Source organism: Xyrauchen texanus, chromosome 32 (assembly GCF_025860055.1).
Source record: "Xyrauchen texanus isolate HMW12.3.18 chromosome 32, RBS_HiC_50CHRs, whole genome shotgun sequence".
Taxonomy (NCBI): domain Eukaryota; kingdom Metazoa; phylum Chordata; class Actinopteri; order Cypriniformes; family Catostomidae; genus Xyrauchen; species Xyrauchen texanus.
Genome location: NC_068307.1, coordinates 18,907,714 through 18,929,173, shown reverse-complemented (window position 1 = coordinate 18,929,173; position 21,460 = coordinate 18,907,714). Strand labels below are relative to the sequence as shown.

Genomic DNA, 21,460 nt, shown 5'->3' with positions numbered 1-21,460 from the left:
CTGGATTGCTCTTATGCTTACTTTATGCACTTTTTGGAGCTTCAAAGTTTTGATCACTATTCACTTGAATTGTTTTGACCCTCAGAGCTCAAATATTCTTATATAAATCTTTGTGTTCAGCAAATGAGACCAGACATGAAGGTGAGTAAATAAAAAGAGAATTTTCATGTTTGGGTGAATTCCCTTGCGTTGGGGGTTTCATTACCCTTTTCATTACCCAAAAGTTGCCTGTAAAATTAATCTGACAAAAAGCAAACTTATTTTGTAAAAACTTTTGATTTGTAGGGTGTTTTCCCATACTTCCGCAGCGTCCCGGAAGGCAGGACTGTTGATGCGGAACTAATGAAGAGAGTAAATATAACAACATTTGCAACTTGCGTCTCTCAACGCGGGATATAGAAGCTCTGAACATGACAAACGGTGTGTTGAAAAAATAGCGTGTTGTGAGATAAACTGTTAGAAAGAGGAATCGCGTTAAATAATTAAGAAATGTTGACAGTCCGCTGGGCTTGTGTGTGTGGACGTGGCTCTTGAAGGGCCGCGGCTGGTTTCACCTTCTCAACATCAGCAAGCTTTCATTAGGATAAACGAGCCGGATATCCTAATTTAATCTAAGTAAACGTGCTGATTTCAGTTACCTTTATAGTTCAAAAGGTTTAGCATAGGCAGCAATGAGTCAGGGGGGTATAAAAGTGACAGGAGACAGCACTCATTCTGTTTTAAATTGTGTACTGCTATTTCAGGTTAAATTCTAAGATGCCAAACTGGTTTTACATCTATTTCTCTAAGAAGATAGCCATAAGGGGACTCAAATCATTAAGGGATCTGCAGATATGCCCATATCACTTTAAATGTGTTGTGTTTGTTTACAGTATACTCTTTCGACGGCATTCTTGTATTTGGTATACTTTTCATTTGCACATGTGCATACCTGAAGAAGGTCCCTCGCCTTAATAACTGGCTATTGTCTGAGAAAAAAGGTGTTTGGGGAGTATTTTACAAAGGTAAGTAATCCGTTCATTCATCAGACTATGTCTGTAATGATTCGTAATATTAGAAGATAACAGGATCAGTTTTATTCCCTGCAGTGATGTTATTGCATGTTTAGAATGTACTTGTTTTGATGCATTTTGTGTCTGCATGTTCTTGATGTCCCTGTAGCTGCAGTAATAGGCACACGGCTCCATATTGCGGTGGCAGCTTCCTGTGTGTTTATGGCATTTTACCTGATTTTTCTGAAATGACCAGGAAGGAACGGATCAGTCTTATGGACACTGGACTATGGAATGCCAATAGAAATGTAGTACTGGCAAGTTTTGCCAACTTCATGTGAAGATGCACAGAGACCCTATTCCACCTGGGCCAATGTTGGTAATAAGCTGCAGTTTAGCACTTATGTAAGACCTGATTTTGTTAAATGTAGTTTGAAGTTAAAATTAGATTGAGGGGAATTCAGTCATAGATCAGGGCTAAATGGTAATTGCTGCTGTGAATGGTTAAATGATGAGGAAAATACTTTCCAAGTTAAGGACCTCCTAGTTTGCGATTCAGACTTCGCTTGTGTACAAATTACTATCTTTTTGTTATGTTTTTCTCTCAAACATGCAAAATTGGGCTAATAGGTGTGTAGTGAAGAAGGTAGAAACAATGTTATCTGTACAAGTTGTTTTCTAATTTTTTACCTAAATTTGCCATATTTACAAAAATCATAATTTTTGTACAGAAGGGTTACCATTGGTTGCAACATGGAAAATTGACAAAAACATTTGACAGTTTCACGGACATAAACACTTGCGAATTGAAAATGAAGCTCAAAAGTGATTCAGCCTGGTAATGCTAATGTTCTAACACAACATTCTTTTGATAGCACAAATGTACCTATGTACTTACATTTTATAAAGCACACCATCTTGACATTCACCGAATGATATCATTGTGAAGGCATGCTTTTACTTTGTTTGATTTAATAATCATTATGAAAATACACCACTCTGTCACAGACCCAGCTGGACTTAGAGATAAACCACAATAAACATAGACATAGATGTCAGCTCTCTCAATGGATATGCATTTATAGTAAATATGGAATATATGATATTATTGACCAGTAAATTACACTACATTTTCTTTAAACCTTCACCATCATTATCTGAGGGTTTCAGTTTCAGAATGTTTATTTTTTCTTGTTTTGGTGCAGTTTTATCCATTACATAAAACAAAGATGTATATGCCGAGATGTTCTTTTGTAAAATAAAATCAACAATTGATCTATTCTCTATGCTCTTACCATTAAAACTTTCTTTTCACTGTGTAAATGTACAAAGCCTTACTCTAAAACTGCTCATACTGTATACGGGATGATAGATCATAATAAATATTTGATAGAAAACCCCATGCACCTTCATACTGATTTTGGGGAAGAGGGTTATTTATTTATTTTAAAGCAATAGTTTTTAAGAACTGAGCTTAAAATGTACATTCCTCATACAGAGTCTTGTGTCATGAAAAAGATACTGTCCTTAATATTCTAAAATTGGTATGATATAACTTGAAATGGTTGAAATGTTTTAAGGATTGACGAGGCTAATAAAAGCGCAAGGAAAAAGAATTACATTAAATATACTTTGTTCGCAACATATGTTTATTTAAAAAATAAGTAAATAATCTTGGGGTTTTATAAACTGAACTGGGGCCAAATTGTTTTTCTGTATCTTGCTTAACACTTTTATTGTAACTAACATAAACTGTTAATAATGTGTCTATAAAAAAAAAAGTATTTAACTGCATTAAAAGAGGTATTTAACTTACATTTTCAAGGTCTAGCTGTAAATTTCTTCTTACGATCTGGCTGAAGAACAAATATGACCTCACCCTCAACTAACAAATAATTTATTAACTTTACTTTGAAAATAAAAACCTACAATGTAGGGTTATTGTTTATGATAACTGAGAAACAATATTTAGACCTGCTAAATTCTGTATCTTTTTTCAATATCAACACACATAAAAGAACATTGGCAATCTAATGTAGAACTGCCTTTTTACACAAAATAAATGTAGACAAACTAAATAAAATAGCATTATGTCTGTTTTTCCTTTTTCAAAGTTTTAGGGAAACATCTGCCTTCCTTGTCCTGCACACATTCATTTGCACACAGGAGCCATATCATTGTGCAGGTCAAAAATAAACATAAGAAACGATGAACAAACCGGTTTGAGGATGTTCAGGATTGAGAAATGTATGTAGAACCAAACACTCAGGATTTATGCATAGGCACGTTCAGTGAAAATTCACATCATCTTTTTACAAGCACTTCAGAAAATAATGGAGAATAAAAAGCTCATTTTCCAATGATCCATCCTTAATTTGACTTTTGTGAAAAAAGGTTGCGCATGTGAGCTGACATCGCTTCTGTAACAGTTTTTTTTTTTTTTTGTAGTTTAGACCCATCAGCCAAGCAATTTGCATAAATACATTTGGGTGAATAAGACGCAATATGATGTGCTCACCCAAAAGTACCTGGTTCATGTTTTGGAAAAGAGTGTAACTGAACTAAACTCAGCAAAAAAAAGGAAAAAAATAAAAGAAATGCCCTCTCACTGTCAACTGCTTTTATTTTCAGCAAACTTAACATGTGTAAATATTTGTATGACCATAAAAACTTTCAACAACTAAGACAAACTGAACAAGTTTCACAGACATGTGACTAACAGAAATGGAAAAAACGCATCCTTGAACAAGGGGGGGCACAGCTGCAGTAATTACTGCTGTGCATCTTCTACTTATGGATTGCACTAGATTTGCTCGTTCTTGCTGCAAGATGTTACCTCACTCACCGAGGCACTTGCAAGTTCCCAGACATTTCTGGGGGGAATGGCACTAGCCTTCACCCTCTGATCAAACAGGTCCCAGACGTCCTCAATGGGATTGAGATCTGGGCTCTTCACTGGCCATGGCAGAACACTGACATTCCTTTTTAGCAGGAAATCAAGCACTGAACGAGCAGTGTGGCTGGTGCCATTGTCATGCTGCAGGGTCATGTCAGGATGAGCCTGCAGGAAGGGTACCGCATGAAGGAGGAGGATGTCTTCCTTGTTATGCACAGCATTGAGATTGCCTGCTGTGACAACAAGTTCAATCCGATGATGCTGTGACACACCGCCCCAGACCATGACGGACCTTGCACCTCCAAACTGATCCCGCTCCAGAGTACAGGCCACGATGTAATGCTCATTCCCTCGACGAGAGTCTGACCATCACCTCTGGTGAGACAAAACCGTGACTTGTCAGTGAAGAGCACTTTTTGCCAGTCCTGTCTGGTCCAGCGAAGGTGGGTTTGTTGTGATGTCTAGTACGGACCTGCCTTACAACAGGCCTACAAGCCCTCAGTCCAGCCTCTCTTAGTCTATTGCAGACAGTCTGAGCGCTGTTGGAGGGATTGTGCATTCCTGGTGTAACTCGGGCAGTTGTTGTTTCCATCCTGTACCCGTCCCGCAGGTGTAATATTCGGATGTACCGATAGTGTGCAGTTGTTGTTACACATGATCTTCCACTGCGAGGATGATCAGCTGTCCTTCCTGTCTCCCTGTAGAGCTGTCTTAGGCGTCTCACTGTACAGAAATGGCAATTTCTTGCCCTGGCCACATGCCTAAGGCACGTACACGCAGATGAGCAGGGACCCTAGGCATCTTTCTTTTGGTGTTTTTCAGAGTCAGTAGAAAGGTCTCTTTATGGGGCTTTTCCACTGCATGGTACAACTCTACTCAGCTCACTATTTTGGGGTTTTCCACTGTGGCTAGTACCTGGTACCTGCTACTTTATTTAGTACCATCTCGGTCGAGGATTCCAGCGAGCCGAGCCGATACTAAATGTGATGTCAAAATCCTGCAGATCACTGATTGGACAGGGAGAATCGACACTACCAGCGTCACTGGATTTCCAACACGTGACATAAACCTGCTAGTTTTAAAGTTAGTAACAGCGATAGCAGCATGTTCACGTGACTTTCGAAATGTGAAAAAATAAATGGCTGTACACAAAACCACGCCGTGGTCAATAAACGAGGTGCAGACCGTCCACTTGTTAGCGATGAGCAAAACGATTAAGTCTCTCATCTGTTGGCCACACACGGCTACCACCGAACCTACCAACAGTGTAGGGAAAAGCTAAACATTTTTTTAAAGTGACTACAGAACCATCAAGGAAAAGTGGATTAGTGTTAGAGGACGCTATCAAAACCGGCGAGCAATGGGAAGGAGAGTTCTCTGGATGCAGCCATGATGGCAGGATGGTAACGTTTTGTTACATTAACGCTATACTCTGCTTGAAAGTTTCACTTTATTTAGTTGACCAGCTACTGAAAGCTTGCATCTAAAACAACCAGGCCAATTTAACTGTTACATTTTTGTAAAAAAAAAAACATCACCATGCAACAATGGCTTTATGCAGCACAATGAGCTAGTAGCTAACAGCTAGCGGATGTGTTCTTGTTTTGGTCAGTTTGTGTCGTTTAAGATGATTTCACGGCAGTAGAGGCGGTGCAACTATGACGACCAGACTATAATCCTACCCACGTTGTAGCGGCACTAAACTGCAGTGAAAATGCAAGCACTGAAAAGTAAAGCGAGTATAGTTGAGGCGAGTTGAACGGTAACATGCAGTGGAAGTGCCTGAATTGTGTTTTTCAGAGTCAATAGAAAGGTATCTTTAGTGTCCTAAGTTTTTATAACTGTGACCTTAATTGCCTACTGTCTCTAAGCTGTTAGTGTCTTAACGACCTTTCCACGGGTGCATGTTCATTAATTGTTTATGGTTCATTGAACAAGCATGGAAAACTTTAAACCTTTACAATAAAGAACTGTAAAGTTATTTGGATTTTTACGAAATTATCTTTAAAATACAGTGTCCTGAAAAAGAGACGTTTCATTTTTGCTGAGTTTATGTCCAGACAAGCTTAAACACAGGCTCCTCCGGAACTGAACCACGGATAGCTTGATGAGCGCCGATGCTGTTGCATGTGTTGAGTGTTGTTAAACTCACCGGTGAGTTTTGTTCAGAAAGCATTCGGATATTTACCATTTACCATTTCAAAACCATTTGAAAGTTCAGATAAAAGTGTGATTGGTGGGCCGCATCAAATCACTGACTTACATTAAATAAAGACATTACATCGTACCAGGACACTAAGAAGTGGTGGTACGCAAGAAAAACTGTATTCTGTAGAATAAATTTGAGCGCATGTACTGCGTACCCGCCCACTTCAACTATGCTGTATGTCTGCTGCCTTCTGGTGAAAGTTTAAATGCTCTTCTGGAAGTACACGCCTTCTTATTGATGCACATGTCTTTTTGCTGCGAAATCTGTGCTAATTTTATTAAAAACAACATTGTTTAAATTGTTTCTTGATTGAACTTGTGCTTTCCTAATATTTTGTCTATTATTGTATAGAAAAAAATGCATGTATCAACTTTGCTACAGCAGTTGCTCTCCATCATTGCATTCAGTTCCATTTACATTATGCCTGCCACACACACAAAAATATCTTTCTCACAATAACCTCCAGAGACTCAGAAAATAAGTGTTTATAATTTCGCTTTTTTTTGTTGTCTAAATACTATTTGGTGCAAAATATATAACACATTATTTGTTTGACATTCTGAATTGTAATGTCATACATTTCTGAAGACCAAGGAGAGGAAATTTGTTGTATATACAACTATACTGTTATGGCACACCTTGGTCTAGAGAAGGTGGTAACAAATGATTTGGAGAAAGTGCAAGAATGATCCTGTCTCCAGGATCACATGACTGAGCAAAAATATAAAAAAATGTATTAAAGAATTTAGTGGGATAAACAGATAAACTTCAAGAGTGGAACTGGCCAAAATAACAAAACAAAAGACATTCTTCCTAAAGGGGTTTTGAGAGTGACTTATCTATCGAAAAGGAAAACACAAATCAACTTCCCCAACTCCCTCTATAAATAACCAAGAGAAAACAGAATCGTTCAAAGTAAATGGCATCCACCTCCCTACTAAAGGATCACACAACACAAACAACTTAGATTCAATAGATTCACAAAGTAAAGTTGGGGTAATATCGTAGAAGTTGCACATTCAACAATAAGGTATTACCACAAGAGTATAAACCACAAATGACAATTTTGTTAATCTACTCACTCTTAAAGACATCTGTCAAGACTGTTATCCTACTCACATTATCACATCAACAATTGTAAAGCTGGGACCAAGCGATAGACCAACGACTGCAGGAAGAAAATAATCTCTGTGTATCTCTCTCCCTGGTAGTGGAAGATAGTTGTGGGCCTCTTGTACTCTCCATTCCTGGGCTGAGATAACCACATTTAAATATCAGTATCACAATGATATAATATACGTCCCTTGGGACGTAACAATATATATATATAAAAATGCCAAACATTAACTTGACAGCACAAGTGAATTATGGAAAGAGAATGACCGATACATGTATACATATAAATGAAAAAAAATCAATAATAATAATTCCAGGGGAATGCTCCCAGATCCCTTTAATAATAGGCCTGTTCTCTGCCACAAGGCTATTGCAGGCCGAAAACAAAATTTTTATATCTGTATTTACATTTTTATTTGTAATAATTCACATATCTGCAATGCAATTTTTAGTAATAATTATATTTTATCTATTCTATTCTTTTATCTAATCTATTTTATTCTATAGACTTACATTGGTTTTTAATTTTAGAGATCTACAATTGAGGTTTTACTAGTAATAATTGTAATTAAAGAGCTCTACAGCTAAATGTTTCTAGTAAAAAGTATAATTCAGTAGCTATCTGGAGTTTTTACTCTTGATAGTTGTAATTAAAGAGCTTTACAATTGAGTTCTTAAAACTCTAACTCGAGAGCTCTTTAGTGGAATTATGACTAGTAAAATGTTTAATTCAAGATATGTTTAATTTGAGATATCTAAAATTAACTTTTAGATAACTGTAATTAAATTATGACTAGTCAAAATTAGATTGTTGATCTATGTAATTAGAATTTACTGTAAAAATAAATAAATACAACAATAAAAATTAAAAACTTAAGTATAACAGGTCCCTTAAAGTTTTATGTAAAATCTAGTTTGCTTTACAAATCATTTTAACACAACTTCAACTTTACATCTAGTCTTGTTTAAATGGCCCTCTATAAGTTGATATAACTTGCTGTTTTAACATAGCATAGCAAGTACAAAAAAATAAATGAATTACTAACATGCATGCTGTTCACTTGTCCTGATAAGTGAAATGTATAACTTACTTATTTTTCATAGTTAAAATAACAATAAACATTGTCTCAATTTTCTTATTCTTCTTGAAAAGTTACATACAATTCTGTGAGTGCCAGTCTGAGCATTTCTTCTAATTTAATATTAACTATTCCATGCATGTAGTCTAACTCATCATTGTATACAGTTGAATTCAGAAGTTTACATACACCTTAGCCAAATACATTTAAATTAAAAGTTTTTCACAATTCCTGACATTTAATTGTAGAAAACATTCCCTTTCTTAGGTCAGTTAGGATCACTACTTTATTTTAAGAATGTGAAATGACAGAATAATAGTAGAGAGAATTATTTATTTCAGCTTTTATTTATTTAATCACTTTCCCAGTGGGTCAGAAGTTTACATACACTTTATTAGTATTTGGTATCATTACATTTAAATTGTTTAACTTGGGTCAAACGTTTTAGAGTAATGAAGGGTAGCTTTCCACAAGCTTCTCACAATAAGTTGCTGGAATTTTGGCCCATTTCTCCAGACAAAACTGGTGTAACTGGGTCATGTTTGTTGCTCCCAAGGATGAACCAGACTTGTGGTGGACCACAATTTTTTTCTGAGGTCTTGGTTGATTTCTTGTGATTTTCCCATGATGTCAAGCAAAGAGTTACTGAGTTTGAAGGTAGGCCTTAAAATTCATCCACAGGTACACCGCCAATTCAGGACACCTCCTATCAGAAGCAAATTGGCTAATTGTCTAAAGGCTTGACATCATTTTCTGGAATAGAAAAGGCACAGTTAACTTAGTGTATGTAAATTTCTAACCCACTGGAATTGTGATAGTCAAACAATCTGTCTGTAAATAATTGTTGAAAAATTACTTGTGTCATGCACAAAGTAGATGTCATAAACGACTTTATAGTTTGCTAATATGAAATCTGTGGAGTGGTTCAAAAATTATTTTTATTTACTTCAACAGTGTGTGTGTGTGTGTGTGCGTGTAAATTTATTCTATAAGGCCAATTGAAAGCCCTCATAATAGTAGACTGTAATTAGATCTCCAATCTATTCTCCAATGAGTTAATTGGAAAGGCCAACTAACTTATTTCCTGTACATAATGATGCTGACTTTGTAGAAAACAAAATTTCAAAAGGTTCGAATTCTCTCATGTTACACAGGTCACATATGACAAAACGTTTAAGTTTAATAAATAGTTATGTGGATTGAGCAAGTAAGGAATTAAGAAAGGAAAAAGTGCCAACTTCAGTGGTGAATGGGCTTTCGTTGATGATAAAGAGATCCATGTGCCGTCTGCTGTGATAGAATTTCTTATTAGATTTGTTGGTCTAAAAATACATTTCATTTGTAAGATACCCATCGTGTGTTACAATTTAAAGTCTACATTATAGTCACTTTTGTGTTAAGTCTTTCTTTTCTTTCAATCCTAGAGAAAATCTATAAAATAATTGCGGATTAGGTTTCATTCAGGAAACGCATGTATGTTCATCAGATGCTGATGCAACACTTTGGAAGAATCAGTGGGGAAAGATTTGGTTTTCGTTTGGTTGCAACTAGTCAGCAGGGGTCGCTATTTTGCTAGATACATTTATGAGACAGATGATTGTTGAAGAGAGTATTATTACTGGTAATACTGTGAAAAAAAGATAATAAACAAGTTGTATTAGCCAATATATATATATATATATATATATATATATATATATATATATATATATATATATTTATGCTACCAATAAAAACAACAACAAAGTACTTTTTCCACATACTGAATCCAGATATCAGAGGATTCGGATCTCTCAGCCATCAAGCGCTCTTTGCAGAAACGTCTCAAAGGAAACAGTGAAAGCTAAATGTGAAAGTGAAAGTGGAGATTTATAGTAAAAAGGACTTAAATATTGATCTGTTTCTCACCCACACCTATCGTATCACTTCTGAAAATATCAATTTAACCACTGGAGTCATATGGATTAATTTTATGCTGCTTTTATGTGCATTTTGGACCTTCAAAGTTTTGGTCCCTGTTTACTTGCATTGTATGGACCTACAGAGCTAAGATATTCTGCTAAATATCTTTGTGACATTTAAAAACAACTTCAAACTTATAAGAAACAAGTTACATTTATTAGTAAGCAAAATTTGCCACCTCACATATATATTTTTATATTTACTTTAATCTTTTCTGCTTTGGGGTTGTGTTGGTCTACCTATCATTATGAGGACTTTCCATAGACATAATTATTTTTATACTGTACAAACTATATATTCTATCCCCTAAACCTAACACAACCCCTAAACCTAACCCTCACAGAAAACTTTCTGCATTTTTATATTTTCAATAAAACATTGTTTAAAATGTTTTTTAAGCTATTTAAATTATGGGGACACTAGAAATGTCCTCATAAACCACATTTATAGCACAATACCCTTGTAATTACCAGTTTATAACCTAAACAATTGTCCTCGTAAAACACACACACACACACACACACACACACACACACACACACACACACACACACACAGGAATAGTCATACTTGCATGTGATAGTTTCGCCTTGTCTACTGTTAACCAATTAAAATTTGCATTGCACTTAGAACTTGGTGGGTGTTTGTTGTTCTGCAACTTATCCAATATGATGTCCCTCTGTTTACTATGGTTACTAAGGCCAGATGAACGACTTCTCAACTGGCTAATCGCAAACCGCTTGTAAGTAGCTCTTAGTAGCCAATCCGAACGCAGGAGGCGGGACCTAACAGAATACGGGTGGAGGGAAAAATCACGCGAGTAGAACCTGTTAAAGGAAAAAAACCAACCGAACAAAAACGAAAAATCCGCACAAGATATATCACGCTTCCTCACCCAGCGACTCCACAAGGATCAGAGTTTGACCGTGTGCATGATCTTCAGCCATTGCACCTATGCATTTTTTCACCGATGTTGTTTGAAGGGGATAAGTTTGTGAACCTGGAGGCTACGCTTTTGTTTTGCGAGTTTGTTTAGTTCATATCAAAGCACTGTGATCAAGAACAGCGCAGAAGTTTTCACTCTTCTACAGGAATGTCCCAGAAGGAAAGACCCACTTTTTACCGACAGGAGCTCAATAAGACCATATGGGAGGTGCCGGATCGGTACCAGAATTTATCACCAGTGGGTTCTGGAGCTTATGGATCCGTATGGTAAATATCTGTGCTGGTTTCCATGTCTTGCATAACATGATCTGGCTTCTTAAACGTTCGGGCCTCTCGCGTTTGCTCAGCAATTGGTTTCTAGATCTATTTGTAGAGAGTCATGTTGCAGCCCTGCTTGCAAAAGATTTGACCCTAAATATATTATTAGCGAAGCGCGATTGGTTTTGTACCAGAGGCAGAAAACGTCAAATAATGTATGTTTAGGTCACTGATATGCTCGAGACCTAGTGAGCTGCCTAGTAGACAGCATTTTGTGCGTGCACCACTGTACATGCATAAGCACAATGAACTGAAACTGTAATTAATACATGCATTGGCACAATTGACTGAAACTTTATTTAATCTGAAAATGAAAGGGGATTTCTCACTAGAACACCGCGTGGACCACGCACGCAGTAGCCTAATAAAAAGTCCACGTTATGTTTCAGATTCAAGTTTCAATGCCTGGGGACTCGTGTATGTAGAGTAATCTCATCTGAAATGCACAGAATGAAGGCCATACACATTGTGTATGCTACAGTAGTCTAACCATGAGGACAAAATGATGTCATTCTCTGCTCCTGACTCATAATTCCATGATTAGGTGTTTGTCTCACCACTGAGCTGGTTAGTCATGTTTGTCCGGATTCAAATTTGTTGTAAATATTACATAAACTACTCAAAAAGATCTTTTAAGATATTGTGCGTGCAGATTTTCTTTGTTGATGGTTGGGTAATATTGCACAGAACTATACAAAAACCTTTGGCATGTGGCTTGGGGATTTTCATGGAGGAAAAACCCACATTGCTTTGAATGTTGACATCAGGGATGAACCATGAAGAACAAGCTTGGTTGTAATTGTCTGGAGAGTTTATACCATAATTTCCCCAGACAGTTTCTAACAGTGTCCTCTGGTTGGGATATAAATAGAAAGTCCTTTTGTGTTTGTTCCTAGGGCATATCAGCTTGGTAAATCAAGTGCTTCAAGTGTGTTCACTGTCAAACATTCCCACTCCTGATATGCCATGCTAGGCATGCATGGTGCACTTTGTCTATCAAGCTAAATAAAATAAAAAACATGCTACCTATAACCCTGCACATAGCATTGCCAAATTACAGTCCTCCTACAGTGCATTGGCATATTGCAGTGTTTTATGTTCAGATCAATTCAATATATAATGTAGCCACTTGCACCACAGTAATGTTGTTCAGTTGACATGTTTAAACTGGTTTGGACTGTTAGAGATGTTTTCTGTTGGAGCAGTTGAGGGATTTCTCTGTGAGACGCCCAGAAACTTCATGAAACTCCAGACTGAATGTGTGCAAACATCCCATATGTCATGCTGTTGATTTCACACAGGTCCTGTTGTTGGAAAGAATAGATCTGAACTCTGCTGGAAGGCTCTAACTCTAGCACCACTGGCTTTTCAAGGGTCAAAGAGAAAACCTGTATGTAAAACACATAATTAGACCGTGCATAAACTTAATTTTATTTAGTTAGGTGAAAAAAGAAACGTGTTTATCATTCAGTACATCTGTCAAGAATATGAAGTACAATCAAAACAGCACATCCAAAGAACATTGTTTACTGTAGTCAGGTTTTTTTTCATTGTTTTTTTTACTGATTTAATCCAAGCTATTTGTGATCTGACACAGGGTACAGGGTGTGCAGTGATTGACTGATTGGAAACTCCTTTGGCCTACTTTGGTCTTGTTGCTGGGGTTTATTTTGCTTTCTTGGGTACAGGTTGTTTATGATCTAGCCAAGGTTGAACTAAAGCCACAACTGTGCCTCCCTTGCCCATTGTCTTATAGATAAAGGAATGTTCTGGGTTAAAAACAAGGTAAGCTCTATGGACAGCATCTGTGACATTCTGCTGATTATTTTGGCAGAATTTCTGACTCACCTCTCAGTTTGTAAAAACAAGCAAAAAAATGTATTAACAGTAATGTATTTACAATAGAAGTCTATGGAGAAATGCATTCTTGAGGGTTTAAAAATATATATATGCTAAATGGAAAATATAACAGAAATTATAAAGAGTTTGTGAATGGAAATCTGAGTTGGGAAATCTGTATCAATACCCAGCCCTACTTTCTGGTATCCTTGTTCTTATCATGCAAATAGTTTCCGGGTTTACATGGTCATGTCAGGAGTTGAATGTAACTTTGCCCAGATAAGGTTAGTAAGTGATTTTAGCACACTTGTCTTATGCTAACGCATAGTCTTATGGCTTTACTATTGAAACAGTATGTATTTCAATTTTTATTGTGCTGTAATAACTTGCCCCACAGACTTCCATTGTAAGTGTGCTACTGTTCAAATTATTTTTGCTTATTTTTACAGACTGAGAGGTGAATCAATATTATTTTCTATAAACGGCATACTTTCACTGAGCACTTTATTAGAAATACCTGTACACCTACTTATTCATGCAATTATCTAATCAGCCAATCGTGTGGCAGCAATGCATAAAATAATTCAGATACGGGTTAGGAGCTTCATTAAATGTTCACATCAACCTTCAGAATGGTGAAAAATGTTATCTCAGTGATTTAGACATTTGCATGATTCTTGGTTCCAGACAGGCTGGTTTGAGTATTTCTGTAACTGTTGATTTAACATTGTGTGTTGAACACCGGTCAGTCTATTATTGTAGTAACATGATGGCTTGTAACAAAACGAACTGTGCCTGGTCGTTTACATTTCTCAGTCGCTTGACATGCAAGCAGGCGATTATTGGCGCCCTTAAGAAATAAATTGGCCAAACGGGAAAATTTTATTCTGAATATCGGTCGATTTATCTACCTCTGCAATGTATCAGTCGACCACTAGTAACCACTCCGATAACCCCTCTGTACAATTGTGGTGAGCAAAATAGAATCTTAGAATGCACAACACATCGAACCTTGAGACTGATGGGCTACAACAGCAGAAGACCACGTCAGGTTCCACTTGTGTAAGCCAAGAACAGAAAGCTGCAGTGGGCACAGGGTCACCAAACTTGACTGATGAAGACTAGAAATACGTAGCCAGGTCTGATGACTCTCGATTTCTGTTGAGGCACACAGATGGTAGGGTTAATTTGACAACAACAGCATGATTCCGTGGACCTAACCACCTTGTTGCGGTGGTGTAATGGTGTGGGGAATGTTTTATTGGCACACTTTGGGCCCGTTAATACCAATCCAATCATCGCTTGAATGCCACAGCTATTTGAGGATCAGCAACAATAATGTACATTCCTTCATGGCCACAATTTACCCATCTTCTAATGGCTACTTACAGTGTGATAATGCACCATTTCACAAAGCAAAAGTCCCAGTGTGCAGACTGACTTACTATTGGTGAGATTTATCAATCTATCCACTGGGAACTTACTACAACCTTTGGAATGCAAAATAACATTTTGGTGATTTTGTTTTTTTCTCTTTTGAAAATAATCGAATACTGTATTCATTATTCGATTTACTGTAAATATCTCATCTGAAGTATGTCAATCTATCCACTGGAAACTTACTACAACATTTGTAATGTGAAAATGACATTTTGGTGAATTATTTATTTATTTTAAATAATCTAATGCTATATTAATATTATTGGACTTACTGTTAAAATCTCACGTGTAATAGCTCAGTCTTTTAACTGGCAATCTACTACAACATTTGGAACGTAAAATGTACTTTTTTGTGATTAACATTTTTTATTACATTAAACAAAGAAAAACAAAACATGTATACACAGGGTCAATATGTAACCTCCCCCACTATTAACCCTCCAAATCCTCAACCCCACCCTGACCCTCAACAAACATCATGTGGTCACATATGTGTAACACACAAACACACAAAAAAAGAAATATATATATATATATATATATATATATATATTGAGTCCAAGATGGACTCAAGATGGCTCCGAGTGTGGCTGCTGCGTTGTGAGCTCCGACACAACGCGGATCTCTTTCCAATGAGAGACGAGGGACTGCTGCGTTATCTGCCTTACGGAAACTTGGATGTCTGCGGAGATTCCAGACTCGGCCAAAACGTGCACCGAGCGGACAGAGTGAAAGACCTCTCAGGTAAAAGCAGAGGTGGTGGTGTATGTTTTACGATCAACAAATCATGGTGTGATCAGAGGAATGTACATTTTATCAAGTCTTTCTGCTCTCCTGATCTGAAATTTCTCATGTTTCTGTGACGATTATTCTGGCTACCGAGGGAATTCACAGCGGTCACTATCACAGCTGTGTACACCCCCCCCCCCCCCCACAAGCCAACACAGACCGGGCTCTCAAGAAACTGTATGGGAATATAAGTGAGCAGGAAACCGTGCACCCTGAGGCCTCATTCATTGTTACCGGGGACTTTAACAAAGCCAATTTTTAAAACAATCGCACCAAAATACCACCAACACATCAGCTTCAACACATGAGGGGACCGGGATTTGGACCATTGCTATTCTCCTTTCCGGGATAGCTACAAATCCCTCCCCCGCTCACCATTTGGCAAATCAGACCACTCTTCCATTCTGATTCGGCCCATTTACAGGCAGAAACTGAAACAGGAAGCACCCACCCTCAGAACGATCCAGTGCTGGTCAGACCAATCAGACTCTATGCTACAAGACGTTTTGATCACGCGACTGGGAGATGTTCCGGTCCACCTCTGATGACAACATCAAGGTTTACGCTGATAGCGTAATGTGTCCATAGTGCCCTCCAAGCTTGATGTGAAACTCCGGGCTCTGGGCTTAAACAGCTTGCTGTGCAGCTGGATCCTGGATTCCTGTCAGACAGACGTCAGGTGATTAGAATTGGCAGCAACATCTCCTCATCACTGACCCTCAACACTGGAGCTTCTGGTGTGGCAACACATAGCTCCAATGCCATCATTAAATTTGCTGACGATACGACGGTGGTATGTCTGACCACTGACAATGATGAAACAGCCTACAGTGAGGAGGTGCACACTCTGACACGCTGGTATCAGAAGCACAACCTCTCCCTCAACGTCAGTAAGACCAATGAGCTTGAGAATGAGCAGAGAACACAGCCCCATCACCATTAATGGAGCACCGGTGGAGAGAGTCAGCAGCTTCAAGTTCCTCGGTGTCCACATCACTGAGGAACTCACATGGTCCATCCACACTGAGGCCGTTGTGAAGAAGGCTCACGAGAGCCTCTTCTTCCTGAGACGGCTGATGAAGTTTGGAATGAAACACCACATCCTCACACAGTTCTACACCAGCACTGTAGAGAGCATCCTGACTGGCTGCATCACCGCCTGGTACGGCAATAGCACCGCCCACAACCGGAAAGCCCGGCGAAGGGTTGTGCGAACTGCCAGACACATCATCGGAGGTGAGCTTCCCTCCCTCCAGGACATATATAACAGGCGGTGTGAAAAAAGCTTGGAGGATCATCGGAGACTCCAGCTACTCGAGTCATGGGCTGCTCTCCCTGCTACCATCAGTCAGGCGATATCGCAGCATCAAGACACGCACCAGCCGACTACATGACAGCTTCTTCCCCCAAGCAATCAGACTTTTGATCACTTGATCTCTCACGATCGACATACATCAGCACTGCACTTTATTAATCTTATATCTCACACTGGACTGTCATAATTATATTCTCCACAATACAACAACTATTTATTGTATGTGTATTCTATATTTTGTGTATTGTTTACTGTACATTGTATATTATTATTGTGTTGTGTAATAGGTGTACATTTGTATGTAAATTGTGTTGTGTAAATATGTTGTTTATTGTAATTGGTATGTCTCGTCACTGTCATGACTGCTATGTTGCTCGGAACTGCACACAAGACTTTTACTGCTGCGCTTGTGCATATGGTCGTGTGACAATAAAGTGATTTGATTTGATTTGAGAGTCCTCCAAAAACGCCAAATAGTTGCCCCATTTCCCCACAAACAAGTCCAAATTCCCCAGTCTTCTAGATGACTCTTCTTAGAAAGCCACCACCTCCCCATCTCCAAGCACCACTCCTGAAATGGGGGTGCTCCTGCTGACTTCCATCCCCTTAAAACAATTAGCCTGGCTGTTGTGACACTGGTTAGGACCCAATTTTTACGTGTTTATACCCTATATTAATGACTGCCCCATTGCCTAAAATACAGAGTCTGAGGCAAAATAAAATTTGTATGCCCAAGACCTCATACATAAAACTCTGAACCTTCAACCAAAATTCTTGGGTCTTAACACACCACCAAAACACATCAATAGCAGAACCACCAGCAGGTGGTTGTGTCTTTAAGACCAAGCCTATACAATCTAGAGGGAGTCCAACAGAATTACTGTAAAATCTTGAATTGCATAAGGCGCACCCTTGAATCTCTAGATACAAACTTGATGTTTTTTAGATTCCAAGACCACACTCCCTACTCCAATACCAAGTTTAAATCTTTGTCCCATAATGTCTTGTTAGAAGTTAAAGCTCCGTCCCCCGACTCTGAATTAGCTGGAAGTAATACACTGATGACTCAAGACCTTTTCAGAAAGCAATCACCACTCCCAGAGTGTCTGCCGCTTTGGGGGGGTAAAATAATCTGAAATTAATCCATTCCTTTGTACCACCGCTACCGGGTGTCTATAAAATTCATTAATCCAACCAATAAAAGTATTCCCGTACATATCCAAAATCGTAAAATTATAATCCCATTCTATCATATCAAGTGCCTTTTCGCCATCAAGTGAGATGTCAGCGACTGGATTCTGATCATTCATCACTGAATACATGATATTGATGAAACGCCTAATGTTATCAGAAGAGCTACAGCCCTGAATAAACACCACCTGATCTATATGTATAAAATATATCATAACTTAATCAGTCAGCCAAAGTTTTTGACAATATTTTTACGTCTAGCTGGATCAGGGAAATTGGACAGTAACTCTTACACTCGCTTGGATCTTTGTTTACTTTTAAGAATGAGACTGATCCGGGCTTGCGTCATGGTTGGCGGAAGCTTTCCATTCTTTAATGATTCTGTATAAACATCTAGCAAATGTGGAGCCAATTCTGTAGATGGTAAAGCCATCTGGCCCCGGAGCCTTGCCTGTTGGCAAGGCCTTAATTACCTCGCCAAGCTCCTCCAAGGCTATCTCAGAATCAAGAGATTTTTTTTGCTCCGTGAACCCAGTGAGCTCGCTCAATATCTATCTTATGGCCTGTTATGTTGAGCAGACTCGGAAAGAACCCTTCCAGGAATTTCACCATATCCTGACTGCTCCCTCAGGAATTCCAACAATATAGATGCTATTCCACCGGCTACAGTTCTCCATATCTTCCAACTTCTCCCAGACATGCTCCAAATCCACCTTGGTTGTCAGCGGATTAGCAAATAATTCAGTCTCCGATGACTCCAGATAATCAATCCATTTCTCGACATCCCCCACTCTTGTAACCACCTTAGTAAATTTCGTCTCCATGGCAGTGGTCGATCGACGTATTACAACAAGATCCTCCAAGTCGTTAATGACCTTCATCAGCAGTGCCTTTTCTCTCATTGCAGTAGAGGGTTGCACATAAAGTAAAATATTGATCTTTGGATTTAAGAATCGATATTGAATGAAGATGCTGATGCATCGGATTTAGAAAATCCATATTTTTTCCCAGCCATGATATACAGTATATTATATATACTCACCGGCAACTTTATTAGGTACACCTGTTCATCTTCTGTGATTATCTAATTAACCAATCATGTGGCAGCAGTCTAATGTATAAAATCATCAGCAGATGGGTTGTTTGAGGATTTCTGTAACTGCTGATCTCCTGGGATTTTCACACACAACAGTCTTTAGAGTGTAAAGAGAATGGTGCGAAAAAACTGAAAATATCCAACAAGTTGCAGTTCTGTGTGCAAAAATGGCTTAAGGAGAATGGTCAGACTGGTCCAAGCTGACAGGAAGGTGACAGTAAACACCCATTACAAAAGTGCTTTGCTGAAAAGCATTTCTGTACAACACGTCGAACAATGAGGCAGAAATACAGAAATACTCAAACCAGCCTGTCTGGCACCAACAATCATGCAACGGTCTAAATCACTGCGATCACATTTTCTCCCCATTCTGATGGTTGTTGTGAACATTAACAAAAGCTCCTGACCCATATTTGCATGATTTTATACATTCCACTGCTGCCACACAGTTGGCTGATTAGATAATCCCGAGATGTACAGGTGCACCTAATAAAGTGGCCTGTGAGCGAGTAAGTGTGTGTATTTTTATTAATTTAATTCCGTTAAAGATTAAACAATTAATTTTGATGTAAAGTTAATGGTGCCCAGTCACTGTGTTTAAATGCCGAGTGCAGCTCTTAACAGACCGGTTTCTTCCCCATTTCCTGCACAATGGTGTCTTCGCTGGTCCATGAATGAAGCGAGTAATTGCGCACGTCAAATGTCACACTTATGTCTTCATGCCATTGATTCAAAAATTGGTTGTGAAATTAAATTACACCTTCACATGTAATCACCATTTCTTCAAAGATTATATAGTATTTATCATAGTTATGCCTGGTTTCATCTGATTATTGGCACATAAAGAGTGTGAGAACAGTGCTATTTACACTTGGGGTAAATGGTCAATCAGCAATACTGAATCTGTTGTAGGGGGCCATCAGGTGGTTGCGGGCCCCTATGCATCCACTTATGTTGCTTATTATTTAAGGCCAGCACTGGTTTAGCTTAGGTTTGAAGCTTTACCTTACACTAACCTCTGTATCCAGTGCAAGCTACAACACTGTGTCCTGGTTTGATAGAGAAATGGAACTTTTACTGGTGGTTTCCCATGTTTCACAATCAGCACAGCGTCACTGGCTTGGCTCTCCCTACTACATCTCTTTTCACTGTTCTTTTCCAACAAGTGTTTATATAACAGAAAACATCTACCATCTATCTGTTCTGTCTGTAATGTCTTCTGTTTAAACAATGCACAGCCATCGTATATCACCCTACTGAACGTAAAGCTCAGTTTGTAGCCATCTGCGCACAGTGCTTGTAAGCAGATATCTAAACACCACACCCATAAGAGACTGCAGCATAGAGACTTCAACTATGCCTTCCCCCTGTCGGGCTGCTTTGAGTCACGCACGTGTTGTTATATAAGGCGAAGGGCAACATTTCTGCAAGACTCAACAATAAACACTTAAATTCAACAGTTTGCACAACTGTTGACCCCACTGTTGGCATTGTGTCTCTATCAAAACTGTGTATGTGTGAGCGTGATTTATCTAAATAAGTCTTATCAAGCGTCAGGAAAAGCTAAAATTTGCATATGTTCAAATGTGGCTCCACATTTTCTTTTCAAGAGAGCAATGATACAATACGTTCAGGAAATTACATGTGACATCATTTAAAAAGATGATGCATGTCTGGATTTGTCGTGGCACTAGGTTGAATTTACACATTTGAATGTAGTTTCATGTTATCCAATTATGTTAGTTGTTATTTCAGTTAAGGGAAAAAAAATGTCTTCACTTTTTAGATTCTATTAACATTAACGCTGGTATAGTACAGATCTAGTGTTTCAAGATCCAGGTAGAAAGTACTGTCTGTTATCAAAGTTGATTATTTTAGTGGCTTGTGTTTTTGTCTGCGGTAGTGTGTTATTTGTCTGGGACTGCAGATGCTTTGGCTAGGTGTGTTCTTGGGAGAATGCTAATAGTGCACAAAACTTTGTCTCCCTTCATGAACGAGACTGGCCTACTTGCACTTCCTGGAAAGCCAATTATCTTTTGACCACACCAGTCCAGGCTGCTATGCACTTCTGTTGTTCCAAAGATCATTTGGAAAATAAAATTGGGGATGGGAAATATGGGTAGGAACGTTTTCTTGTTAATGGAGCAGAACTTTGCATTGTGAGTGCCTTTAAATTTTTAAGAATTATTGGTGGTGTTTGCTAAGGCAAGCAGCATTTACTATTGTTGATACTTATGTTAGAGTTATTTCCACACTGTTTGGAGAGGTCACTT

General features: G+C 38.3%; 2 protein-coding genes across 3 annotated transcripts in view; both read left to right on the top strand.

The window, feature by feature from the left end:
* Positions 1-287: 287 nt before the first annotated feature.
* LOC127625683 (protein kish-B-like) lies at positions 288-2,789 on the top strand. The gene is made up of 3 exons (XM_052101017.1): positions 288-420; positions 873-1,004; positions 1,162-2,789. The coding sequence occupies exons 1-3, from the start codon at positions 411-413 to the stop codon at positions 1,242-1,244; spliced, it is 225 nt and encodes a 74-aa protein (XP_051956977.1). The 5' UTR covers positions 288-410; the 3' UTR covers positions 1,245-2,789.
* Positions 2,790-11,050: 8,261 nt separating this feature from the next.
* LOC127625679 (mitogen-activated protein kinase 14B) overlaps positions 11,051-21,460 on the top strand; it is a 40,880-nt gene continuing 30,470 nt past the window's right edge. For both annotated transcript variants that reach the window (XM_052101011.1, XM_052101012.1), the window contains exon 1: positions 11,051-11,466. In XM_052101011.1, coding sequence (XP_051956971.1) covers positions 11,348-11,466 — 119 coding nt within the window. In that variant the 5' untranslated portion in view covers positions 11,051-11,347. The remainder of the gene's footprint in view (positions 11,467-21,460) is intronic.

Bases quoted from the DNA above. Each gene is read 5' to 3' on its own strand.
- LOC127625683 (XM_052101017.1), top strand. The intron at 1,005-1,161 runs GTAAGTAATCCG...ATGTCCCTGTAG, and splicing joins TTGGGGAGTATTTTACAAAG to CTGCAGTAATAGGCACACGG.